Source organism: Haemorhous mexicanus, chromosome 11 (assembly GCF_027477595.1).
Source record: "Haemorhous mexicanus isolate bHaeMex1 chromosome 11, bHaeMex1.pri, whole genome shotgun sequence".
In the NCBI taxonomy this organism is placed as follows: Eukaryota; Metazoa; Chordata; class Aves; order Passeriformes; family Fringillidae; genus Haemorhous; species Haemorhous mexicanus.
This window is the reverse complement of record NC_082351.1, coordinates 13,248,442-13,275,560: the sequence shown is the minus strand read 5'-3', so window position 1 is coordinate 13,275,560 and position 27,119 is coordinate 13,248,442. Positions and strand designations below refer to the sequence as shown.

The 27,119-nt window shown below is 45.4% G+C and overlaps 2 protein-coding genes across 7 annotated transcripts in view; both read right to left on the bottom strand.

Moving 5' to 3' along the window:
- Positions 1 to 8,493, bottom strand: part of CHCHD6 (coiled-coil-helix-coiled-coil-helix domain containing 6) — a 112,866-nt gene extending 104,373 nt beyond the window's left edge. The window contains 6 exon segments of the mRNA XM_059856532.1: positions 2,956 to 3,082; positions 4,306 to 4,360; positions 5,297 to 5,426; positions 7,094 to 7,201; positions 7,203 to 7,721; positions 8,309 to 8,493. Coding sequence (XP_059712515.1) covers positions 2,956 to 3,082; positions 4,306 to 4,360; positions 5,297 to 5,426; positions 7,094 to 7,201; positions 7,203 to 7,706 — 924 coding nt within the window. The 5' untranslated portion in view covers positions 7,707 to 7,721; positions 8,309 to 8,493.
- A 125-nt stretch (positions 8,494 to 8,618) lies between these two features.
- On the bottom strand, positions 8,619 to 26,460 carry TPRA1 (transmembrane protein adipocyte associated 1). 6 transcript variants are annotated; one of them, XM_059856533.1, is made up of 12 exons: positions 25,696 to 25,885; positions 24,333 to 24,461; positions 21,875 to 22,077; positions 21,596 to 21,728; positions 18,781 to 18,867; positions 17,160 to 17,232; positions 16,135 to 16,214; positions 14,936 to 15,046; positions 14,445 to 14,505; positions 13,261 to 13,363; positions 12,567 to 12,647; positions 8,619 to 11,534 (listed from the first exon to the last, which is right to left on the bottom strand). In XM_059856533.1, exons 3-12 carry the CDS (start codon positions 22,063 to 22,065, stop codon positions 11,300 to 11,302), a joined length of 1,155 nt encoding a protein of 384 aa, XP_059712516.1. In that variant the 5' UTR covers positions 22,066 to 22,077; positions 24,333 to 24,461; positions 25,696 to 25,885; the 3' UTR covers positions 8,619 to 11,299. The 6 variants fall into 6 exon arrangements, with proteins under 6 accessions (XP_059712516.1, XP_059712517.1, XP_059712522.1 ...); XM_059856534.1 differs by having other exon boundaries at positions 25,712 to 25,885; XM_059856539.1 differs by lacking the exons at positions 24,333 to 24,461; positions 25,696 to 25,885 and adding an exon at positions 26,217 to 26,460.
- Between the last annotated feature and the right edge of the window lie 659 nt (positions 26,461 to 27,119).

Genomic DNA, 27,119 nt, shown 5'->3' with positions numbered 1-27,119 from the left:
CAGTACAAAAAAGAGCTACTAATCACTGAACTATTGATATATTAAGAGCACAGGGCAGCTCAAGATCTTAATGCAAATACTAGAAAAATGAATAAAACTTTCTAATTATGTGTGGCATGGTTTTCAATTTTTACCAAACTAAGTGCTGCTTAAGAAGCAAATTATTAATTTGTTATTGCTTTCATGGGAGTTGCCCCATTTTTAATCTCATTTCCCTAATAGGTCACAACAACAACAAAAACAACCCAGGAAGTTTCTTCCTTATAAATGTAAGCAGATAACTTCCATTGCTATCTGCACCTGGATTACCCCTAGATACCTTCAGTTCCACTACTATCTTCTACCTGAAAGAGAAGATTGACACAAGACATGGACAAGCAGCTCATATCCAGTATTTTCCCCATTTGCTAGGACTAAAAAACAGAAGAGCAAGAAACACTCAAGCCCTATTCATAACAAAGGAGGACAACACTAGAAGACAAAGGACAGACATGGTTTGAGTAGGATTGAGTCAATACAATACAACAAGGTAACCATGCCCAAAAGGAAACAGTAGCTGAGATAAAGCAAGACTGATAGGGATCCCAATAATTTAAGTTTGGCCACAACAGTTCCTTTTTAGGAAGGTTTCTAGAAGCTGACAAACAATAGCTCTGCCCTCATCTTTGCAAGGACAGACTAGTCTATCCCATTTTTTAAGAATCCTAAATTTATGACTAAGCAAGAGATAGTTAAAGAGCAATGAAATTTAAAAGTTTCTTGTTCTTTCACCACATTCTGGGCTAACACACCATGGCCACTATTCACCACATGGGGACCCTAAACAGACTTTTACAGAGCATCAAGTACATAATATCTGCATATGCAACACTACAGGATTGAAAGCTAATTCAGATTAAAAAACCGCTTTTGTATGTGAGCAGTCAGGTCCCAACTCATTTTAGAGGTGTCCTCTTTGCACTTCACAAATATTGCAAGACTCTGCTAGCCACATTTCTTCAGGATTACATTCCACTTCATTGCAGGAGGGCAGGGCTCTACTTTGAGCAAAGTCACATCTTAAGATTGGACAACAAATCCACCAATTTCTTCCCCTTACTCTTGCAGAAGTTAATTGCATCGTGAAGAGAATATTCTCTTTCTAGTGAAAAGAGTGTTAATACTGCACCTGCTGACCCAGATGTCCTTTGCAGAGGAGCAACAGTCACCTGACTCAGACATCACTGCTCTGAAGCTGAGCAATCATCCAGCACCCCATGGTCAGGATCCAATCTGCCAAGAAGAAATTTCCTGCCACACAGCAGCCGTTCACAAGCTGTATCTATCCAGGAGAGCAATCTCAGACACCTACCAATCCAATCATACACAAATTTTATCATGGAGACAAAGTAGAGTTGGGTCCAAAACCACAAACAGACCAATTCACAGAAGAGAATTTCCTTAAAGACTGTTAACCAACAAAGAGAAAATACAACCTCTTGCTTTCAAAGCCTCTACCTCTTGAAACATCAGAATTTGCAAAGGTATAGGTGGGAAATACTGCTATATACCTGCTCTGCTCTCATGCTTTCCATCAGCAGCAGCTAGGGATCACTGTCAGAGATGGACTATAGCTATAAAGACCTTTACTTTGAACCACTGTCACCATTTTTACATAAATTTTATTTATTCAGTCCCAAAAATTATCTTTATTTTATAACCTCTAAATGCTTCACATTTTCCCTGGGTAAGCCAGGCATGTTAGCATTCAGCACACAGAAAAAAACCCCAAACCTCATAGGATTCTTCACTTGAATCAAGCACACACACACAAACTGGTTAAGCTACAGATCAGTAGGATGAAAGAAACACAATAAAGACTATCCATACTCCAGTCTGTCCTTTCCCTAAACCATCCTTTCAGTATGCACCAGGCAAGGAGAATTCTCTTGGTCTAATTCTCTCAATAAAGTTTTAACAGCACAGTCTAAATGAATAGGCAGTTTGATCTCACTGTGGCAAGCATGGCCCCATCTGGCTGTCACACCCTGACATCACTGCAGGTCAGGAGAAAGAGGCAGCTCCAGGAAGACTCAGCACTGGTTACACACAGTACACCATAGGAACGGCACGATGTGAAAGAAAACAATATAAAACAGTATCATGTGAGTATTAAGCACCAATGGCAATCCAGTGCACTCTAGTGAGTGATAAAAGCCTCTTGCTCTACTCAGCCTCATCTCGCTGTACTTCTGCCTCCAGCACTGCTCTTCTCAGCACTGGTATGACAGCAACCTAATGGGTCATCATAACACCAAGGTGCCTGACTAATAGTAAAAGCTGCAGCAAGAAGTCCCCAAAAGTAAGTCTGCCTGCTGGGCAAGAACAAATTGGTTTGGGAGTCAGTGGTGTGTCAAAAAAAGGTTTATGCTTCCTGGTCCCTAAAAATCAATCCTAAACCTTCTTCAAAAGGCTAAAACTTGACAGTTTTATAACAGTTCTTCTGTTACCAGATTTATAAAAGACTCAGACAAATGAAGACATTATTACTTTTTATTAATTTGTGTACATGCACTATTATACCCTAGGAAAAAACAGAGCAAAGTCTCAGGATGTATCAGGTCAGTAGAATTTGATCCTGTAATTATTGAAACATTTATTACACTTGAGAGTTCAAGAGAGTTCTCTGTAGCTAGACAAGGACCACATACACACTCAGACCATACTCCCTGCCATTGGTAAAGCTGTCCTCAGCACAGCCACTGTTCATGCCTTGGCAGCATGGAGTGACATGCTGCAAGAGGAGCTTGCAGCTGCACTGTGAGCCAAATGTTAAGTGATGAGTGAGGTGAGGAATGTTTCAGCCTAAACCCCAGTTTCTAAGCTCATCACACAAATGACATTAAATGAATGCCCTCAAGCAGAGCCATTTTAGCCTGTGCAGGTTGGAAACACAGTGGGGGGTTTGTTACTCACCAGCTGGGCTGCTCTCTGCCTCTCCTCAATAATGCCAAACCTTTCCCTGGCCTCATTGGCTGCTTCCCTTTCTCTCTTGGCCAGCCGAACCAACTCCTCTTGAACCAGTGTCTGCTCTTGCAAGTACCTGCATGAGCACCAAAAGCAGAGGGAAGGGCATCAGCAGACTTCTGGCAACAGGGTCATGCCTTGTCATGGAGTACCCCTGCTTAGAGCCAAAACACAAATCCAGAATTTGACACAAAATCTGCTCACAATCCCATTATCAGCAGGAATTCAAAAGCCCAACAAACTTTAAATATGACCTGCAATTGCAGCGAGGTACAGCTCTGGCAACAACAGCAGGCATAGCACCACATAAGCTTATGCTTGAGTTATATTTAGCTCTATTAAGTATTTAATTATCACCTGAAAACAGTGAAAATAGGAAGCAGTTAGCCAGACAAATAGACACTGCTTTGGAAAAGATCAAGGGACATACAACAATAAAAGGAGTCAGCCAGGCTGACAATGCTGCTCTTTGGCTCTTAAACAGGAAAGAAAAATCACACAAAATGCATGCAGCAACAGCACTAAGAGAAGCAGCCCTGAACTGAAAAAAGCTTCAAAGGGGATTCTCAGGTATTAAAACATAATCATAAAACAGAATCACAGAATTGTTAAGGTTGGAAAAGATCAAGTCCAACCATTAACCCAATGCCACTGTGTTCACCACTAAACCACGTCCCCAGGTGCCACATCCACAGGCCTTTTGAATACTTCCAGGAATGGTGATTCCACCACTTCCCTGGCCAGCCTGTTCCAGTGCATGACCACCTTTTCAGTGAAAAAATTTTCCCTCATACCAAACCTAAACCTCCCCTGGCACAACCTGAGGCCATTTCCTCTTGTCCTGTCACTTGTTACACCTGGGAGAAGAGATGACCCCCACCTGGCTACAATCTCCTTTCAGGTGCTGTAGATCCATAAGCTCCCCCCTGAGCCTCCTTTTCTCCAGGCTAAACACCCCAGCCAGTCCCACGGAGGTTTGTGCTGCAGCCCCTTCCCCAGCCCCCTTGCCCTTCTCTGGACACACTCCAGCCCCTCAATGTCTTTGTGCAGTGAGGGGCCCAAACTGAACCCAGAATTGGAGCTGTGACCTCAACAGTGCCCAGTGCAGGGGGACAATCACTGCCCTGGTCCTGATACAGCCAGGATGCCACTGGCCTTCTTGGCCACCTGGGCTCATGTTCAGCTGCTGTCAAACACACACTCATTATGCTCAGACTCAAGTAAAACACAGACATATGCATACATAGATATATTCCCAAATGAGCTAAACTATTGTCTTTTTCAAGAGCTTCACCTCACCTCCTGTAGAGTTCCTGCTCTGCAGTAGAGTCACTTTCCTTTGGTGGCTGAATTCCTAGAAAGGAAAAGAGAAACCTGTGACAACTAATAGTACTACAAATGTAGTCCTTCATCGCATCATAGATTATTTTAGGAAAATTTCATATTATTCATCAAGAGAAAAAGAAAGTCAAGAAAATTTAAGTTTGATGGATAGAGTCTGAGCATCACCAAGTGATGCTCTTGGTGTGTCTTATGAAAAAGACACACCAAGAGCATCACTTTCAAACAGGCACACTGAATAAACCATGCTACAGAAAACTTCTATGTGAGGATATTAACTCCTCAAACCCTTATATATACTGAAATATGAGCATGGTTGTAGACTTTCCATTTCTTTACTCTAGTAAAAGTAAGTCTTCCTCTTGACCTCCTTCTCTCCTTGTAATTAAAAGGAATTCCACAAGTGGAGATGAAATTATTTCATGGAGATCAGGCCATCCATAAAGCTAAATCTGCATTCAGGAAAGACATAGGCTGACAGCAAACAAATCCCTAAAAGCAAAGGCCTAGTTCTCTAACTTCATTTTAGTCTGGATGCCTTAAACAAATTCACACTGCTGATATACATCACCAAAGCCTATTTAAGAACCAATAGAAATCAAATAGTTTTCTGACATGTAAATAAAGTCCAGTTCAGAAACCAAGTTTTCACCACCACTTAGCCAGCTGTGCTTGGACAGGTTATCTTTCCCTGGGAGCTTCTTTCCAAAGAATAAAAAGCAGCACTTCCCTCACCCATGCACAATATACACTCTGTGTATGTACAGCAGACAACAAGGCAGCTTGCCAGAAATGAAAAGCAAAATATTTCTGCCTTGTTCATTGCACGTTGATCTGAAATGCTAGAAATGTTCCCAGAGTGACACAGGCTAAGCAAAGAGCTCCTCTCACAAGGGGGTAACTACCAGCATCCCCTGTAACAAGCAGTGGCAGCACCACCCCTCAGTACCTGTAGGTCTGGGTTTCCCTTCTGCAGCCAGGGAGGAGGGACCTGTGCCATTGGATGCAAGGGGAGATCTCTGGTTCTCCCTTCTACTTGGAGAGGATCCTTTCATCCTGTTCACTACATCTTCAGTGAGCTGAAACACAGAACCAGCCATGTCACTTTCTGGTGTGCATTTCACTGTGAACCTCCCCATTTGTTAGTTCCTATGATAGCACAGAAGTATTGTCAGTTACCTCACTGCAATATCCCTCCAGTCCAGGCAGTCAGCACTTGTATGTTGGCTTCACATTTTTAAAATCCATACCCTATCACTAAGAGACAAAATCCCCAATCTACTGCCTGACCCTAAAAGCTTCACTAGACAATCTTCCACAAACACCAACAAAGGTGGAGAGCACCCCTAAACAAGTCAACCATTTGTATAGGGACAAATCTACCAGAATTAGAAGGAAAGGAATAAAGCAGGTTTTAAGTCCATCTTTTCCTCTTCTTGCTCCATGCTTGCTAACCCAGCTCAGCAAGGCAGACATGCTGCAACCCATATGACAGAGAACAGCCTCCCACCCACATAAGGCTGCAAACACTTTAGCAATCTTAACTTCATTTTCACTCCCTGACTTGGGTTCAAACCCATGAAAAAGAAAGAAAAGTTAACTTGAAGTTTTCTGGCAATTCAGTCCCAACGGTTTTTCACAGCACTGTTAAAATTGACCCCTTTCTCCTGCCAAGGTCAGAGGGTCTGCCTCCAGAACAAAACAAAACGAGGCTGTTCCCCACCTAGACTTGCCACAGTAGAAGACATATTTTCAGTTATATCACTACTACCCAACTTAACAGCATTTTTAACACCTTCATTTTACATTGTTATCATGCCCAATTCCTGATTTTAAAGACACAAATCCTTGTCTACATCCTGTAAAGAGAAATTAGGCAAAGACAACTTTATCTCCATCAAACACTTTAACAAGGAGATAGGCACAATCTTAGCTAACTTTTGTCAAATTAGTCAAAATGGGATGAAAAATAAGTAGCCACAGCAACACACACTCTGTAAGTGCATTTCTGGCAGATTTTAGGGGGAAATCACATAAAAGTATCAAGAAGTATGAGCAATGAAAATGATGGTAGTAATAAAAAAATCCCAAAACTAACATGTGAAAAACCAAAGAAAAGTATTGCCGGGGCAGGGGTCGGGGAATCCTTAAGGGTCGCACTACTACTCTCTAGGGCTTGCTTGTTTCCACAAGACACACTTGTCAGTTTCCGAGCCAAGGTCAAGCAGCAGTTTCCCAGTGTCCCTCCCAGGAACAGCTCCCTGTTTCCAGCTCTGATACCCCCTGCTCACTCAGCGATGTTCTGCCCATGAGCAAGGGCACGGCTGCTCTTGGCACCATGAGCAAGGGCAGAGCTGTCTCCTCCTGGATGCCCTCCGAGCCTGGCAGCGCCGTTAGCATCAAACCGCTCGCAAAGCACAAGGCAGGGACAAAACGAAGTCATTGAGCAGCGAGAAGAGGGTTGAGAGCAGAGTTTGGAAGTGCAAATAAAGAGCCGGTGCTGTTGTGCCTGGTGGGCAACAGCCATGCCCAGGCCCCCAGCTCTCCTTCCCACCACTCACTTCACCGCTTCTCCAGCCCCCTACTCCTTCAGCCTTCCAGGTTTCCCTCCCCTCCTCCTTGCTTCCCCCACCCGTCCCTTCCAACCTCGCTCCCCGCACCTCGCTCCCCTGAGCTCCCGGCCAGAGCCTTCCCCAGCCCAGCTCCCTCCAACAGCCGGCCCCACGGCACCCCCGGGCCGCCTCACCCTGATGCCCTGCAGCACCCGGACTCGGTCCTGCTCGTCCAGCTCGAAGGACACGTTCCTGCGGCCCTGGCTGCTCTCGCAGCTGCCCATGCCGTCGGGGGTCGCCCTATCCTCGCCGCGCCCCTCTCCTGCACCGGCTGCCAGCAGCGCCTCTGCCCTGCCAGCCCCTGCCAATATACCCGCTCCCCATTGGCGGGGCCCGCAGGACGGCCAATAGCGCGGCGCGGTGCTGGCGGCCAGGCGCGGTGCACGCTGGGGGATGTAGTCTGTGCCGGGAGCGGGCGGCCCGCTCTGCACCGGGGAAGCGCAGGGCACCAACGAGGCTCCGGGATAGCGGAGAGTCGCGCTCCTGTCCCAGTGAGCCCGCACTCCACACCGCCCCGGCAGTGAACGCGGCATCAAAACTGCCCGTACAGCTTCCACTGCTACAAGTCAAGTCACGGGGTTTTCCCAAGTTGAGGGAGGACGACCTCCTGTCAGACACAGCAGCTGCGCTGGGAGCAGAATTCACCTCCGCTCCTTCCAGCCACACGGTGCCGTCACCTGCCCTGACACACACGGCAGGTCCTGCATAGGTCAGGCCACGGCTGATACAGTCCCCGTTGCCAGGCATGGCTGATCCAACAGCCTAAACCAAAAGAATGAGATAACGTAACCCAGAGGCAGCTGAACCAAGAAATAACAGCTTTGGAGAATCTTTCTCAAAAAAGCTTTCTGCATTCCCAGAAATATGGGCCAGTTGGTATCAATGTGCTACTTATCTACTTGGCCCACTGCTGCTCAGCAGTGCCTGGGAGCAGTTTTAACCGTTTAATGCTTATTCCTCACTGCAGTTAATGCAGCAACCAGAGCTTTGCCTCAGAGTGGGACTTGGGCCAGCATTGAGTATCTAGGACTCTGCACCCCCCAACCCCCCCTGAATACCCAGGTCTCTTCTAGAGCACATTCCTGGAAGCAGGGAATATTTTGGTTAATTGTGCAGCACCTTGTATGCTGGAGAGTCAGCCCATTGCTAGAGCTCTCAAGACAAGGGCACTGCACTGTGCCCTGTGAGCAGTCTGCACCAGCCAGGAAGAGCACAGGGGGGTCTGAAGCTCCCTCCCAGAGCACACTCACCCACCTCCTGCTCATTTCTTATCTACCACCTGCTCACTTCATTTGATGGTACCCGATTATAGTACTGAAAGAGCCCGTGAACAGATATTCCTTACTCACCTCTTCTGTCCCAAGGGTTTCACAGGCTCACACCATTGCTCTTCCAGGCTGGCGAGTTCTCAACCATGTGATTACTCCTCCAGAAGTATTTCCATAACTGTGATTATTCCTGTCATCCTTCCCTAGGCCTTTCCAGGTGCACACTCCCAGCCAGGTGGCAGCCATCACCTGCAAAGATCCAGGGAGGACAGCTGGCAAAGGCAAACAAAACCACATCACACCTGTGCCCACACCTTTCTGCAATTTTTTTTTAATCTTCATGTTATTTTTCCTCCCCAATATGTCTCATTTGAGAAATAAAGCATGACCATTTATGCCAAACTTAATTTTATTTATTTTACAAACAAAAATATACATTTATTCTATATTTTCTCTCTTTTTACCACCCCCCACACATAACACATTTTGCTCAAGAACCACTTTAAGATGGCCCAAAGATTTATATACATAAATACATAACAGGAGGAAGGTCAGTCCATGACCTAGTGCAGAAGCTCCTCAGCAGCAGAACATGGGACATTCCAGAAATACTGGAGTCCTGCCAGCAAAGGACAGGATGGATGTTGGCAACCTGCACAGGTGATCCTTCAGCACTGAATTCAGATGGTAAAAAAGGCAAATTCATAACAGGCTCTTCACATCACCAAGGAGGGCAGGTAATTCCTTTCACTCAGGGTGTTGAAAATCAACAAATACTCCTTGGGATGGAAAACCAGTAGCTCCTTTATTTCTCAACTGCTTTGAAATCTTCATCTCTCTTGACGCTGTCCAAGGCCCAGGAAGCTTTGCAGGCTCCCCCACCCTTTCTAACCAACAGCAGCTCAGGATCAGAGTTGTAAGCAGCATTAGGAGCAGCAGCACAGCAATTCAGGCAGCACATCATCCATCCCTTTCACATCAAGCAGTCCAGTGTGGCTCAGGCTGACTGACAGCAGTGACAGAGCAGCATGGAACACTTCTCTAACGTGACAAGGGCTGACTCAGCCAGCTCCTCATCCAGCCCTTGCAGTCACTGCATGAAATGGAAATGTGACAGGCTGTGACCTGCAAGAAACTACTCACCTCTAGCACATAGACAGATGGAAGCCTTTTTTTCCCCCCGAAGTAAATAAAATAAAAATAAAAAAAGGGGGGTGAGGGGTTGGGGCACTGTTTGTTTCCAAGGTGCCAGTGCTACTTAGAGGCCTGCAGGGCAAAGTACCCAGGCAGACAGAGAAGCTGCATTGCTCATTAACAAAATAAGATAAGCAAAGGCCTGCATAGTTTTGGCAACCAATATGAATTTCATGTTCTTACCCACGTTTTCTTTCCCTGTGGTGGGAACACCTGGTAGCAAACACCATCCTCTACCTACTAATGATCCAAACCAGCACCTCCACACTGCACCTTGCTAACTCTTACCTCAGTATTCTTCAGGAACAGCAGTAAGCTGGGGCAAGAGATTCACACAGTCCCCAAACACTGCAAATTCCCTCTTTCTACCACCCCTAGTGGAAAGCTGCTTACAGCAGATCTCCACCTACCTGGAGGACTCAGGTAGGAAAGCACCCCCAAATCTAAATACACATCTTCACCCTTGGAAAGCACAGGATATCCCAGAAACCAGACTGATGCAGCCTTTATATGAACAGTTGCTGGATTGGAACACCACATCTTGAAACTGCATGCCAGACAGCTCAGACAACAGGAGTCCCTCTTCCAGCATGGAAGAGGTTAATAAGAAGTTCCAGGAAGTCTTGGAAAGGACTGCTCCCCACATGCACATAAGCATTTTCAACATATTGAGCCATAAAACTTACTCAGACCAGCAGCAGTCCAGGGATCTGAACTGCAATGTAAGAGGACATTGCCAGAGATACACATCCACCTCCCACTGCTCTCCCACTGCAGCACACCAGCCAGCTTGATTCTAGCACACCTAAGGTGTCTGAGTTTCCAGTCACTAAATTCTGACAGCTCAGACTCATCATAGGCTTCTGCTCTGCCTCAAGCACCTGAATGTCTCTGGAGCCTTCATCTGCAGAGTCACCTTCCTCCTTCACAGCACTCTCCGAGCCCCTGCCAAAGCCATGAAGCAGGGTGCAGATGGAAAACACACCCACCCCAAAGGTTTTACCCCTGAAACTCAGCCCTGATTCAGTGCTGTTACTTAGATTTTCCTGTGAGCTCAAATGCACAGCACTACGGCCTCCAGAGACTGGTTCACAGCTCCTTCAGCTCGGCTAGACTGCAGCACTGTTTGTCCTTCTGTCTCCCTACTGTTCAGTCACTTCACATCCATGCTATGGACTACCAGTCTTCAAACGTTGTCTGGGCATAGAGAACAAACAGTTCATTCCATTTCATACCTCTTCTTCCCCACACACAGAGAACATTCCTTTTAACCACTAGCAACTCCAACTCACAATTTTCAACAGTGTTAGCTGAAACCAAGGGTGAGCTCCAGTGACCAGCTTCCCTCATCAGACACTATCACCACCTATGCTGTTGCACAGGTGGTGATAGTGTCTGATGAGGGCAAGACACAGTCAGCCATGCTGCTTAGCCCAGGAACATCATCTTTGGTTTCAACTACCAAAATCTTTCTATATATGTACAATACAGCAGTCAAATCAGCACCCTCAACCCTAAACACCATTGCTCTAAGTGAGAAACAAGTGCTTTCAGTCACTGAAAAGGAAGAGGTGCCAGCCAGGGCCATCTTCTGGGTCATACTCACATCTGGAACATGGAAGATCAGGAAAGTTCAGTGTTTAAAGGTTTATGAACAAAACCGCTCTACATTGTTTTCATGTAGCAACAGAAAGTGCTCTTCCCAAAAGGGTTTGGGCTGCCAACTTAGTTCCACAATAGGTGTTGGAAATCCTAAGGACAAGAGAAAAGCCATGGCAGGTAGCCAAGGACAGATTTCCAGCGGACATCCTAAGAGCTGTGGTATCAGGGAGTTTGGAAGGAAAGAAATGAGGCATCGTGTGATTCAGGTGCCCTGCCTCAGGCATTGATGGATTTCCAGCGGTCACTGTCTATGCTGTTGATGCTGCCCACGTGGTATGGCATAGAGGCCACATCGTCCAGGTAGGCTGTGGTGTCAATCTGAGTGCTTGAGTAGAACCCAGCATCCATTCCTTCCTTCTTGGCAACAGCATAAGGGTGGGGTAGGTGCACATCCACATCCTCAGGTTCATCCACCTGACACTTGTAGGAGAAAAGGATCTTCGGTTCAGACCTGGAGTGATGAAAGATTTAAGATGCATGTTTTACCAATGGGGTATCACAGCCACCTATCCTTAGCTGAAACTGATCAGCATTAAGAAATTGTGCATTCAGACCTCAAACACTCTTTAAATGAGCTTTCGGTCTAGAAATTTGTGGCAAAGTAATTGCCATAAAGTAATGCTAAATTAAGCTTTGGATGAAGTCACTTAAGAGAAATAAAAATCCTGATTCTATGTGGGAAGAGTTCTCATCTTTGGGAGCTTTGAATTACTGAGGGCAACAGCACCCGACCTACTACTGAACTCCAGAGCAGCCTGGCTACTGACACAAAAATGAGTCAGAACAGGAGTACACTTCAAGTTCTACCTGTACACCTCACGGAAACCAAAATACAAACACTTGTAGATCAGCACTTATCATCTTTAACTCCAGACAATGTTCCCTTCTAATTTCAAAGGGATGCAGAGTATATTTTTATATTTTAAAAGCACTATCTTCTTAGTTATTTTGAAGCCTGACTAAAGCACACACTAAACCACTCGTTTTCCCAGCAAGGTGCTGTTCCTGCGAGTGGCCACACGGTGGAGACCCCGGCCTGAGAATCGACCTTCCCAGGGCCCATCACTAGCGAATTCTGGGCCCATGCGAGAGTCCTCGGCCAAATACTTACTGAATGCCCTCATCCTTTCTACAAATTTACCCCGAAACCCACACAGAACACCGTTTAAGCTCCTAGGACCCAATTCCTCATTAAGCATTTAGCTATCAACTTCAGCAGAAAAACTCTGTACTGCAAATGATGCTGAAGAAGTGATCCTCTGAAATGTGTGAGGAATCCAGCCATCAGCTCTGCATACAAAGGAGCCCTGCACAGAAGTGAGCAGCCCCAGATCACAGAAATTCTTCAAGGGCAGAAAAGAAAGACTGGTTCTCTAACTGGCATTCTAATTGCTGTCTTTATTGTACAAATTGAGAGAACCTGAGTGCAAAACACTTAAATGACAATATATACCCATCTAAATTCCTGTTCCTGGCTACTCACCCAAAGAAGCCTTTCAGGAATGCCACATAGATGAGAGGTGCAAAGAAGCTGAAGTAAAGGAACGTGGTAGCATCAACACAGCTGTCGACAACAAAAGGGAACATGAAGGGATTTAGTACTCAAACACAATACAGCTGGGTAACACCACTCACACCCTCACGGAGAATTCAATTTCCCTCCAAAGTGTCCAGAGATCAAGAAAAATCATGCTAAACAAATTTAAACTGATGCAAAGTAACAGCCATGGTCATCAACATATGTCACTGCTCCTAGACACTCAGGGGAACTGTGCCAAAACCCAAGGTCTGACGAAGAGCAGTCTCAGTACTCCCAATTCTGACTCACAGATGTGACACTGATCCCTGCAGAACGAGACTCCAGGTATAAGGGTGTCTCCATATTTCTAACAAACAGACAATTTCCTCTCTTATTACCTACTAATGGCCACTCATCAGTGGATTCACACTATTATTCTCACTCAACTCAAGACAACTGCAGCACACGAAGTTCCACAACCTCTCCACTGGGGAGTTTCCTGATTACTTAGAGGTCTTTGGGCACAAACCAGAACCAACAGGTTTATTCCTTCTTAGGAACACACCATAGGTTTGTTTTTTTGGGAGAGGCAGTATTAAGGACACTCAGATACAACACAAGATCCGGGGCTGCAGACCTCCTCCCCCAGTGTACATACCACAGTCCTTCTATGATATCCACACAGAGGAGGGCACTGCCCAGGCCCTGCACCAGGTTCAGCAGCGCCAGAATGCCAGCATAAATATAAAAACTCTTCCTGGCTGTGGGAAAGACACAGACACACATGAAGCTCAACCTCAAACACCAGACCCATGGAAATCTGTTTGATGGAGATGCCAAATCCACCAGAAGCTTCTCACCAACTTGTCTCTAAAAGCTGCTGAAGAACTAAGGCTGCATTTTCCTATCCCATGCTGGCAGGATTGATGGTGGTAAAATGGACTAAACCATACCCTCCTGCATGTGTATATACACACACAAGATGGGTTTTGAGAGCAAAGTTACAGCAACACATGCAAAGATTTAATATGCAAGCATCTGGAACCAGTGTCAGGCACATAACGGACTGCAAGGAAAACTAAACAAAACCCAGCTGAACCAGAAGCTGTGCCCTTCCAATGTACAGCACTAGTAAAACTGCTCAGGGGACTCAACAGGAGCAGCAGGGTATGCTGGACACCAGGCAGATCAGGCCAAGGACCCGTGCCTGTGACATGTGACATACAGATCCCCTCCCTCAGGATACCCACACAGCAACGTTAACACTAGGTAGAGAACAGCTTAGTAACAATAATAAGCTTAATAAGAGCTTACAAACACCTTAATAACAGCTTCTCTTTATTCGAGAGCTGCAGATATTCTGCAACAACAGCAAAAACCAAACAAACAGAAGCATTTACTTACAAAAGTAAAAGCCTAGATAAAAATTGTTGAGCATCTCCTACTTAGCCTTCCCTTCCCAGGGGATGACTAGCACACACACTTTACCATCATGCGTGCATTTCAAAGGAAGCTGTTATTAAGAAGCCATTTCTTAAGGCTCTCTGAAGATTATATATTTACATCATACCTGTATCATTAACTGAGCAGTAGGTCTTATTTTCTTAATGTAATTGTTTAGCTACTAAAGTAGCAGTATAACTGCTCTTACTCTGCTCTCCAAAAGATACAACATACTAATTTTTCTAGGGATAAGTTACCAGTCCTTTGCCATGTTATCTAAACTCTGAGACATGGAATGCATCTGCAGCACAAGCACACACAGGAACCTTTTACTCCCATCTATGCTTTATCCTGATGCTGTATCCATCTATACTATGGAAAACACAACAGTTTACCTACAGGGCAAAGAAATCCGGTCTTTCAGAGGAGTTTTTGGCAGAATCACCACCAAGGAATAAACCTGTTGAGACAAAGAACCAACAGTTGTATGGCTGATTGGCAACTCAACTCAGCAATCTTTGCAGGGATGGCGTGTGGTATTATGCACTCCCTATATGTCTCAGGGCAGAGGCACAAACCCTTAACATTAAACACAGTACAGACTGAAGGCCCCACAACTCCCCTCCATCAGCACAAAACAGCTGAGAGACACAGGAGGGAGGAACATCTGAGCTCAGCTGGAATACAGCTGAATACAGCTGGAATACAGCTTCCACCACTGCCACTGCACCTTTATTGCTTCAGCTTCCCCACCACATGAGAAGCATCCATGTTGTGCTGCAGGAGGTAGGAGGGGGATTAGGGCATTATTGTACTGAGATCACCCTCCTTGCTCCATTTAGAAAATACAAAGAAGCTATCAGAGTGCATAACACATTCCCACTATTTACCAGGAAGAAGAAACAGGAGCTGGCAAGCCAAAAGTGTCTCCCACCATGGCCATAGATATTGAAGTCTTCTGCTGAGAGGTGAGCATCAGGGTACAGGATTTCTAGGGTGCCCTAGGAGAGAAGTGGCACCAACATGGTTCTGTTACAAGCTGTATCCTCACTTAAATGCATACTTGGACAAGGGACACTATGCTTAAAGAAGTTCAGAAAACAGTTGGCCTGCCCCCCAACCCAACCAAGCCCTGCCCAGACCAAGTTACACTCACACAGAATAGGAAGAAACTGCAGACAAGAAGTGAGGAGAGAAAGAGTGGCAGGAATCTACATGTGAAGGAAACTGTCACCAGTGACATTACAGAAGAGAGACTGAGGCAGACAGAGGATGCAAGCACTTTTCTGTCTAAAATAAACCAAGAGCTTAATTTCCATCTTTAAAGTAGACCTTTCTGCTGAAACATCCAGAATACAGTCAGCTTGGGAAAGGACACTGTCTTGTTTAGGAGTTACCCATATAGACAGTGGAGAGCCAAGTGCTTGTAAGCACTACCAAACCCAGATATAGCTCCAACACTTGACATTTTATGAGGCTCCTCCAGCTTTATCATGTGGTAATGATCAGCTCACTGCCTCTGCAGCCAAGAGCTTGGTCCCAGAACAAAGCTCTGTGTGTTATTCTGGCACTGCCCTGAGTATAGAGACATGGGCTGACCACTGACATGCTGAGGAGGAGAATGAACCCAGACACAGATTGCATTGTTCAGGGACATGAAGACATGCCTAATAAACTGAGCCAGCAAGGCAGCTGCTAATCTGAAGAGAAGCAAGAGCTCTCAGCTCTCAAAGATGCAGCAGACAATGGCACTCCACTGCCCTTACTTGGGAAACACATGGTTTTCATGGCCCTTGAGGCCAGATCCAGACCTTGTGGCTCAGGTGTGGAAAACCTCACTCTTGTTCCCAGATTCACTAAACAAAGCAATCCAACCAAACCTCATTTCTTCACCTTACCTGAGCTATTTATGCAGAAAAGTAGACAAGCAGATACTATCTGCTTATACACTGCCACAAGCATTCAGTCTTCCTCCAAAACCTCATCTAAAGAGCAAAGCTGCCACTTTCAGATAGGGGTCACACACTTGACTGCTTAACTTCAAGCAAAGTTCCTTCTTTTGCAAATTCTTCTGCTTCAGTGTACTCACCTGGGTGACAGAATATGCCAGAGACAGCACAGTGGTGATTGCCAGCACACGCTTCACGCTCGACTTGCTCTCCAGGTGACCTGTAATTATGGGGTATGGAAATGACTCAGGATGTAATCCTAGCACTAGTTAAAAACAGTTCCTTTCAGAACCAATAAGGGAAAACACTTTTATTTCCAGAGGCCTTCAAGGGAAGGTTAAAGCTCACTAAACCCTATTTGGAGTGTTGAGCCTTTCACAGGCAAAAATCCTATTTACAAAACAACAGATTTTAACTTGCTTTCCTCTTGTCCACACTAAGAGAAAACAACTAAGTCCTTCTGCTGGGGTTACAGGAAAGGAAAAAAAAATAATGACTCCAGCATCAAGTACAAGTACACTGAGATGTTATAAAGCTGCTTTTCAGGGACAAGAGTTGATGGGAGGCTGGGGTAGAGAATCTGTACTGGAATATACTAAAGTAGGCAATTTCCAAAGCTCCTTCCAATCTAAATTATTCTATGAGCCCTCAAAAGATGAAAAATGCACTGCTCATGTGTCCCACTGACATGTGCCACAGCGACACCCACCCCCTCCTCTACCTCTGACCCACAAGGAGAGGCATTTTCACTTGCATAACTGAAAAATTGAAGATAAAGTATTTGAATGCAACCAGGATAGATCAAATCAATTAAGGATGGGATGAAGGGGATAGAAGGGCCCCCAACAGGACTATCTTAAATAAAATGAGGTTGAAGCAAAGATCAGACTGTTGATCTTTGCATAAAATCTTTACCTAAGCTGTATACTCCATCATATGAGTGCAGAAGAAAGCAAGCAAATATAAACCCTTAAATCACACAAACCATAGATCTGTAAGTATAATGAGGCCTTCAGCCACTTCTAACTAAATCTCCACAATTTGCCCTTTGTATTTATTCTATAGCCTCTTCACTTTATACAATCAGCATCACCATACACTTACAAATGCAACCTCTGTGGAAGGAAAGGCAACAGGAAACAACCACAGCACTCCTGACACATACCAAAGGCAAGGCCTAGGATCACCACACTCAGCTCAATCGCCAGAAGGAAGAACCTTGTGATCTCCCATAGGATCTGAGGGATAACAGAGACCAGATAAACACAATTAGATGAAGCCAGGAACCAGTTTGAAGTTAATGAAGCAAAACTCCAGGGGATAGCAGCCTCTGAATGGCTTTGCAGGGATACTGATCACATGCTTGTTCCAAGCCCTGTTCCTGCCTGTGGAACAGAACAGTTGTGTGGGAATGAGCAAATAGCAGCTCTACAGAGAGGAAGTGGCCATGGCTTGCCTCAGTTAAGGATTTGTCACTTGTTTCAAATGTGTTCTTGCTGCTGTGCTCCCAAAGAGCACAAGCCCACAATGACCTCAAAAGTAAAATATTAAACAAGGCCAGTTCTTAAAGTAGTAGATCTGCCTGAACAAACTCTGTTTTCTGCCCTCTTCCAAAGCTACTGGTCCTTAAATCTAAAGCATATTCTTCAAGTAAAAAGCACCCCCCATTCCAGCCTGTCATTTGCAACCTCATGCTTTATTTGGTGAAACAGGACCAAAAAAAGGCAGGTGAGGCAATTTTTCAGGGAGTCGTGCAATAAATCAGTGCCAAACCTAGAACAAGCACTCAGATTCTGGCTTATTAACCCTTTACCTCTGAACACTGAATTGTACTCTCTTAAAGACATGTAATATTTTAAGAAGCATTGCATAAGACACTTGTAATCCCAGCAAATACACAGTGTGTGTGCATATATATAAGAGACCGCAAAAGAAATATAATAGACAGAATTGGACAGGTTTACAGAAAAAACAGTCAGAGTATCTGTCCTGCTACATGATTTCCCACTTGTTGCACTTAGCAGCAACACCACAGCTGAAGAGAAACACCTTTCCACCTCTTAATTCATTATTCAAGTCCTGGACCTACATCTGCTGGACAGAGGTGAATGGAAAACGCTACAAACATCCAGCCACTTGCAACAATGCTTTGACAGTAACATTAAACGGATTAACAAGGAAACCACACTGATCCCAGAGAATAAAGCCCAATGACCTGTAGTCTGTAGGTGACTCATCTAACAGCTCAAGTACTGCAGAGCTTTTTAAGTAATATTTTGCTACAAGTCAAATTACTACAAAGGAACAGCACATACAAAGATTATTTCCTGTTCACTAAAGGTTCACCTGGTGCTCAGAGTGGTTGCAAGGATGTTCAGGTCTCAGTCTCAAAGGGGAAGTTGGTTTTATTTGCATACAATACAAAAACTTCAACATTTTCAAAGAGCCACTGAAATACTGCAAGAGTAACAAAGGCCAGGTCCTGCCTATCCATTAAAGGTATCTGAATGTTTACCTCTTGCAAAAGAGACTAATTTCATCCCTGTAACAGGAAACTTTTGCTGCCACTATTTGTGTGTCTATTTTAGGAAATCCATTGTTTTACAATCCTGGATGTTGTGATGATTTAGATCCAGCTATCAAAACAGGATTCCACAGTACACATACCTAAGAGTACTGCAAAAAAAAGCACATTCTTCTTGTACGCACGTAAGAGGGAAGCCAGAGCAGATTGCTGTGATCAGAAGTTTACAAAGCACAGCCTCTAATGTCAGTGTTGCACCTACCTTGTCAGCAACCATGGCAGCATCAGAGGCACTCACAGTCATGGAGACAACAGCTCGGGCAATGCCAACTAAAGCCACCACAAATACCTGCAAAAAAAGAGCAGATGTGAGCTCATGTCAAAAGGCACATATGCAGCAGTGAACAGAAACCATTCTGGAACGCCACTTTCAGGTCAGCTTTTCAGGCTGATAATGTGTACTAAGAATTTCCTGCAGCAGACTAGAGTTAATTTCCTGAAAAAGATTCCTCAGACCCATTAGATAGGAGCAGTGCCTTGGAATTTAGGAAGGAACAATTGTCTCAGCCGTCAGATTAAGCTCTGAAGAGTTCTTCACCCAATCTTTACAACAGTATCTTTAGTCTTCCCTTCCTTCCACTGGGGCAGGGGAGGAGAAAAAGAAACAGACAGAAAAAACATTACAAAACCTCTGAATTACAAAACCAAATGGTTGGTATGTGTGACTAAACCATTCATATCAGATAACAGAAACCACTCAATACCAACTACCACACTACACAATTGTGGCAAAACTAAACCTGCAGCTCTCTCACTCTGTACTGACAATGCTCAGAAATGCAGAGGAAAAGTCACCTGCAGCCACCAGCTTTAAAACATCTTACCCTGCTGCAGAGTGCAACATAGAGATCCCCACCTCACTTCATATACCACTGAAGCATGACAGCTCAGCAAGGCTCAGTTTCTCTGTGCTGTCACAGCCACACTATGCAATTAAGAGCTCAGCTGGATGTATCTACACTCCACTGTGCAGACTTACACTCTAAGAAAGTGAATTTTTCCAGATAGTATTCTCTAAATGTCACTCTGATCCTAATGGTGAAGGTATGAGACAGCCAAACCTATCAGAGAACCAAGAGTCCAAGCTGACTCTAAGGTGGTTGCAGAATGGAAAGAACCAACAAATGACCCACAGATGAGTTTCTCTCTCTTAGAGGAAGAAGGGACAGCAATGGTAACAGAGAATATAACAATCCCTCCTGGGGTGGAAAACTCCATGACAAAACACTGACAAAAAAGATGGGTCCCTGCATATAATGGTGTTCTGGAGCTGCAACAGCTCATTGGAGAGGAACACACATTTTTTATTTCCTCTCTAAGCATGTAGAGACTCTTCCCAATCTGTTAACTCCACATTAATCACCAACTCCACAAAAAGCACTCCTGTAGAACATGACAAACAGCCAGTTCAAAGGAAGACCTCACAGAACACACTTCCATCTTCATTTCCCAATAACATACTCGAGAAATTAGTATGAAACTGAGTTAAAGCATTTTCCTCTAAGACTGGGTGTTGGATTTGGCTGGGATAGAGGAAGTTTCCTTCACAGTAGCTGGTATGGGGCTGTGTTTAGGATTTTTGTGCTGAAAACTGTGTTGATAACACAAATGTTTTCATTACTGCTGCACTGCACCTACACAGAATGTAAGACAATTTTTGCCTCTCATCTCACTCCAGCAACAAGTTGGCTGGAGGTGCACAAGTTAAGAGGGGACAGCTGGCCCAAGGAATATCCCATATGGCATCATGCTCAGTACATAAAGACAGGAAGAAGGAGGAAGGAAAAGACTTTCAGAGTAATGGTGTTTGTCTTCCCCAGTAACCATCACATGTGATGGAACCCTGCTTTCCTGGAAACAGCTAAACACCTGCCTGCCCATGGAAAGTGGTAAGTGAATGCCTTGCTTTGCTTTCTCTGTGCGCAAAGCTTTTGCTTTGGCTTATTAAACTCTATCTCAACCCACAAGTTCTCTCACTTTTATTCTTCTGATTCTCTCCCCTGTTCCAGTGAGGGGGAGTGAGAGAGCAGCTGTGTGGGGCTGAGTTGCCATCCAGAGCATTAAGTCAGTTCACTTTCCTCCCTTTGGTTTATCGAGAGTTGTGTTTCAAAGCCTTTGGCACAAAGCTGTGCCAATGTGCATTACTGCAAACAGGTAGGAAGGTTTAAATCCAGACTGGAAAGGGAAAATAATATTTTTAAAAGGTTGAAACATTTGTGTGTATACCTGGTCATATAAAACTGTGCCGAAGCCCAAAACCCCAACTCCTGGCTTGAAAGGGCCAACAAAGATTCAGGTGAGGCTACAAGGGCAAGCCAGGATATCAAAAAGCTTCTGAATGGTATTTTTAAACAAATTCAGGTAAGCCCTTAGCTGCATTTATGACGTCCTATAAGCAATATCACAGGGCATCACAGGACTGGTGAGAGGAGAACAGCAAGATCTTTGATGTTTGTCAACTGTAACTGTACTGAATATTGTCTCCACCTTAAGAACAATAAAGAATATCTAGTCAGGGCCACTTTGACATGATGTGAAAAACTAAGAGGGTTGGGTTTCTACCTTCCCAGACTAACCAGAACTCTGTCTCATAACCATTTTCTCCAGCAGATGACCAAGCTTTTCAACAATTTGACACAAATTATTCTCCTTTCACTACCTCAATGGAAAGCTGGGTTTGTGTCCCATGCTACTTACTGCAAGGAGCAAAGAAAGCATAAGATACTACTTTCCAAGACATCAAAGCAAGAAAAGAAAAAAGGAAAAGGAAAAAGTGAAATCATCACAGGAGAACAAAATCCAGCAGATCTGGCCCCAAAACCTATTAAAAGCTGAATTCAAACTGTGAAAAAAATGTCTACTTCTTGTAGTACACCTTCAACTAGCAGACTGAAAGCAGGGAAAGCAGATTTTATCCTTGCAAGAGCTGGTCTAGGCTCTCTCCACTAGTTCAGTGATATTGTTCATGAGTGATAATAAAAATAACACTCAGTTCAATGGCACAGAGTGGTACTCACTAGTATGTAGAATGTAGTGAAGATTGGGCTGGAAGTGACCCGGATTTTGGCCCTGGCAGAGGGCAGCTTCCAGAGGAGAAACATAAAGAAAAGCACATTGGGAACCAGGAGCAGAAGATCCCAGTAGCGGACTCTGCAAAAAGTAAATAAAACAGGTTTTATCCCTGATCTTCAGCCTCTAGAAAGGAAGGCACCAGCCCTGATCCCTTCTCAATCAAACTGAGAAACAAATGAAGCTCTTTCCCTTGGTCCAGGGTCAGACCATTTCCTCCAACTCACCTGGACTTCCCAATGTCTTCATAGAGCAGCAGCAGGCACTTGTGCGGCACAGTGATGTTGGTGTCATTGATCACGTGCGTTGTCACTGGGGAGAGAGTTGTCACATTATCCAGCGCTGTCACCAGGGCAGTCGAATGTGTGATGTTGTCAGACACAGAGAATGTCATCACAGACATCATGGACTGGAACATCCTGTCCTCCTTCTGGTCCAGATCAAACAGAGCAAGACAACCACAGCAGAGGGAAAAAAAGCAATATTAAATCAGTTGTGAGTCACAGCTAAAAAAACACATCCTTGACATTAAGCCCCTGCACAACTGCTTCCTGCTTGGTACAGCCAATTATCATCATGTCAAAGACTGCATTACACAATGAAATGCCACCTGCCCTAAGTCTGCACACAGCCATTAGGTTGGTCAGTACAAAACCACACTTTGATATCAGAGTAACAAGCACCTTCAAATGGTGCCATGTGGGATTAAATTTTGTCATTCTTTGAGCTCTGGCAGATTCCTAGAAGAAATCAAGACTCAACAGCAATGTACGGCATCATCAGACAGAGACAAAAACCCTACTTTACACCAGGACATTTATTCTTGGTCCCAAGATCAAGAAGTGATAGCCAATAACTTGCTTTCAAAGAAATCAAAGAAAAAATTAAATCAAAACTCCAAAGAAAAAAAATGAAAGTCCCTCCCAAAACCCCACTGCTGTTACCAACTCTGAAGTCTGAGAGCAGGGAGAGCCTCACATACACCCACCTAAAGGAACTGTACAGTCTTTACCTTTCAAACCCAACACTGGCAAAAACCAACATGCAGCATTCTTTTTCTAACCCTCTGCAAGACACCAGAACTATTCTATTTTTGAGCAACTCTCTTCCCACCCTAAAGTAGAATCCTGACTGTTAAGGTACTTCAGTAGTTACAAGCTGAATACAAACACAGGGTGCAATCACCCCTCCTGACAATCCCCAAAAGAGAGATCATAGACAACCCACAGATGCAGAAATGATAAATCTCTGACAGCCAGCATCTTAAAGATGCACATTGCCAGGGACAGCACTTGAACAGTCTGTGTGTTATAGCTAATCCAGGATTTATTTTAAAAAAATTCTCCCTGTTTGACTCCAGTCCTGACTTGCGTGGTGAAAACTGACAGCCCCCATGACAGGGCTCAGAAGGTATTTTCCCTTAGAGGTTCTGAATGAGTCACAAGCTGGAAAGCAACAGCACAGCCCTGTGTCATCTGCTGAGCTTTCAGAGTTCAGCAGCACCTTCTTTAGAGACTTGCTTGAGACTGTCAGTCTTGGGCGCTTCTTTCTCTTCAGAGGCTGACACTCTTCCCAGGTTCTCTAAGGGGCAAGGGAATCATCCATTCCTCAGCCAACAAACTTTCCCTTTGATTCAGCCCTGCTGCCAGACACTGCCTGAGCTGGGATTTTCTTTTGTGACTACTGTATGCTGGGCTGCACGAGAGGCATCACAGTAAATAAGCACACAGATGTGGAAGGAGCAGCTTTGCTCGAAGAAGGCAATGCCTGGGCCAAAAAATTTTACTTCTAAGTAGAAGTTTCAGAAAATGACCTTCGCATTCCAAACTCGTCTCTGGAAATGTCCTCTCTTCCCTCCAGCTACTCACTTCTCTGAACTGCTAAGAGAAGAATTTTCTCTGAACAATTCTGCTCCGCTCTCTTCCTCTGTAACATCACTACATGTCAGTACAGCTGAGGTCAAGAACAGTCACATTTGCCACCACAGAAACATTTCTACATGATTTTTTAAAAAGCTGGGGAAAAGTAAAGAAGAACCTCACAGACCACGGGCAGAATAACATTATCAACTGTGAACCATCACAACCTCCTAGTAGCTCTTCTGGGACAAAGAATTCCATCTGCCTGTCACACTGAAAAGAACTCAAGTATAAAGCTGAGAGAGATTTACATTAGCAAAACAACTTCTTATGAAAAGAGCAAGCAGACTCCATTACTTTTCACCAGAAGCCACCACTATCACACAACAGCAGCTGCTGATAAGGAGAGGGGTTGGCCACATGTAACAGAAGTCCAGTCACGAGGTTTCAAAGGGCAAAGCAGAATCAAGCTCACCTCTCAGCCAGGCTGCTCACTACAGCCTGGTACTTGTATTCTTCCTCCCCACATAAAGTGTACACAAAGCAGAGCAACAGAACAGCCAACGTGATAAGAGAGGGCAGCCAAGGCCACCAGACAGACAGCACTGTGGTCATGCTTTTGTAATAGCTAAGGCCTACAGCAAGGAGCTGGAGAACTGGCCCACTCCTGTCCAAATCAACAGCAAAAATCACACAGCAACAGGACCAGGAATTGATGGAAAGGATCCAACTAGGGATCAGCAATACTGCTCCTTTCAGCACTGTCCTTGCCCTGTCTAGTCCTAAATAAGTCCTGTCAGTTGAGCATATCCAAGAGTTCACTCACCACACCCTGCCTCCACGGGACTGCCTGCTTCAGCCAGCCCAGGCCATGGGGGGTAAAATCACCCCAGAGCCACGTGGAAAGAAACCAGTGCTGCTGTCATGGTCTCCCCTTTTCATCCAGCAGGCAGCTCTGTAGACCAGAACACAAAATAACATGTTTTCCTACACTCCAGATGAAGTCAGGCTGATTTGGTAAAGGCCAGTTCCTCAGTCCAGGCCCTGGACAAGCTGCATTCAGACTAAGAAACATGGGCATGATTCCTGGGCTGCAGTGACAGAGCACTGGGAAGGGCTCTGCTGCACCTTCACGGAAATGTTATCTCACCAATGCATACTGATCCTTGAATCATGGCATTGTAATTCCAGAGCTCAGTGAAATTCAGACCTCATCATTGGTATTGTCTGTTCCTTCCAAGCACACCTACAGAAAGGTGAATTACCTGCACAAGTCGCACCCGTAATAAAAAATCGAAGCTTTTCTGTCTTTCTGCAAGCAGCATGAGAAAGTCTCTTAAGTACAGATCATGATAGGATTAAGACTGCTTCTTATGATACTGTATTTGTGCAATAAAAACTGCACCGACCAGATCCCTGCTCAAATAATAAAACTGTTACTTCAGTAACTTAAGCGCTTAAAAATACCCCAGAACAATACAAGTAAAAAAAAAAAACAAACCAAAAAAGAAAAAAAATCAAAAAACCAAAACCAAGCCCACCACCACCACCAACAAAAAAAAAAAAAAAAAAAAACAAAAAAATAGCCTTTTTTTTTTTTTTTTTTTTGGTCACAAGAGTTGCTTTTTTCATTTCACTCTTAGAATTTAAGACAGGGATTTTCCCTCAGTAACTGAGGCGTTCCCTTCCAGTTTCACTCACATCTCGTTCTGACCTAAGCTTAAAAAGAAAGGAACTGCAACGAGGGAGAAAAAAAAGAAAAAAAAAGAAAAATACCAAAAGCAGAAGTATAAACAATAAGCCCAAACCCTTAGAGACAGAGAACCATGGCCCAGAGGTGGATTACAGAAATACATATCGCGGGGTTTTTTCTGTTTTGGTTTTGATTCCTGTGGAAGGCGGGTGCACAACACGCAAGGAAAGTAGCAGAGCGCGGTCACTCGGTTCCAGGCTGGCGAGGAGGCGCCGCCTGTCTCACAGGAGCAGCTGAGCCCCGCTGCAGTTGCAGCCCAGCCTTCAGCGGGTCAGGGGTGCCCCGGAGGCTCCGGCCATGGGGCTCTAGGAGGCCCCCGGAGGCCCGCGGCCCCCGCGCAACACGGCCTCGCCGCCCCTCTCTGAGGCGCGGCAGTGTCGCTGCCTCCCTCCCTCCCCACTGCCACCCTCCGCGGCCCCGCTCCGTCCGTACCCACCGGGTCCCGTTCGTACCCAGCCCCGCTCCCACCGCCGCCGCTCAGTCCCGGGGTCCCGGCCCCGCCATCCCAGCGCCGGCCCTGCCGCTCCCCTCAGCCAGGGAGCGTCGCTGAAGGGAGGCCGGAGCGCAGCGCCGCGCAGCCAGGCGGAGACGCGGCCGCCACAGCCGGGACTTATCGGCCGAGCCCAGGGTCGCTATTGAGAGACGGTCCCCGAGAGGTCCGCGGCTGGGCCAATCAGAGAGCGGGTCCTGCCAAAGGACCCGAAAGAAGTAGGAGAGCGAGCCAATAGAAAGGGCCGGGAGGCGGGACTAAGGGGGCGGGTCCGCCGCGCTTTAAAGGCGCCCCGTTCCCCACACACCTGTGGGTCTCCAGCCCAGCGGAGAGCGTAGGCGGCGGGCAGGGAGGTTACCCCGGGACTGGGCAGGTCCCGCGGTCTCGGTTCTGCCCGTGCAGGGCAGGCTCTGCCCTTTCCAGCCCGATCCCATCCCAGAACGAGCGCTCTGTCATCCTGCACCCACCGTCGCACTGCTCCGGGCGGCCAGCACGATACAGCTCCGCGGGAGTTCTGTATGGCCTCAGGATGCAAGGCAGGGCGGTTAATAATTAGGGAGATCCGATAATAAATTCCTGCAGGGGAGAATGATTAACAACATGTGAGTTTGGCTTGTAAGGAGAGTTCAAAGATGACTGAAGAAACTCGGCGTAGCTTGGACAACAGCTGCTGAAGGGAAATGCAATCAATAATTAGCAGGATTTCGAGGTGCCAATACCAGACGGACAAAAGAGGCGCTCAGTATCGTAAACAAGGAAGCGAATGTGACAAATGAGCCAAGATTTATGTAGGAAATTAAAGGAAATAACCAGCTAAGCACCAGCACGTTATTCTGAGCAGTAAGAACTGACTGACAGGGAAGTTTCAAGGAGAATGTTTTTTATCTGAGTCATTGCAAGGACTGGAGGATACATTCTGGCACGGGTTTCTACCTGTGGCTCACCTGTGGCTGCAGGGTTTGCTTCTGTAGGAATGAAAGGCTTTTGCTACACTGAAGTTTGCTGTACAGAGCCTACATCTCTTTAGAAGATCCCTACCTTGGTCAAGTTTGCTTGTTCTGCTCTAGCAAACACTGTACACAGAGGGTTCCAGGCCCTCCTCACACACAGATGGATCTTCCTTGGCTTAAATCTGCTTGATCCTCTTCTTAGGTCAAATTTTCCAGCTACTCCTCAGCAAGCCTCATGAAGGGGTTGTACCTGGAGACTTGCCTGCCTCAGCCCTATTCTTCTCATTTTCCACTGGGTTGAAACAGGTTTTCATGCTGATGTCACGCCTTTGGAATGACATCTGGAGAAGCCAGTCCTTAGCTTGTCTCATTTCACACTGTCGCTCAGGTTAATGATATGTTGCAATATTTTGGCACATT

Excerpts from the sequence above, each read along its gene's own strand:
- TPRA1 (XM_059856539.1), bottom strand. The coding sequence starts at position 22,065 with ATGTTCCAGTCCATGATGTCTGTGATGACATTCTCTGTGTCTGACAAC. Across the intron at positions 18,868-21,595 it reads TCACTACATTCTACATACTA|GTATTTGTGGTGGCTTTAGT; the intron begins GTGAGTACCACT and ends CTTTTTTTGCAG. Across the intron at positions 17,233-18,780 it reads CTGCCATGGTTGCTGACAAG|ATCCTATGGGAGATCACAAG; the intron begins GTAGGTGCAACA and ends GTTATCCCTCAG.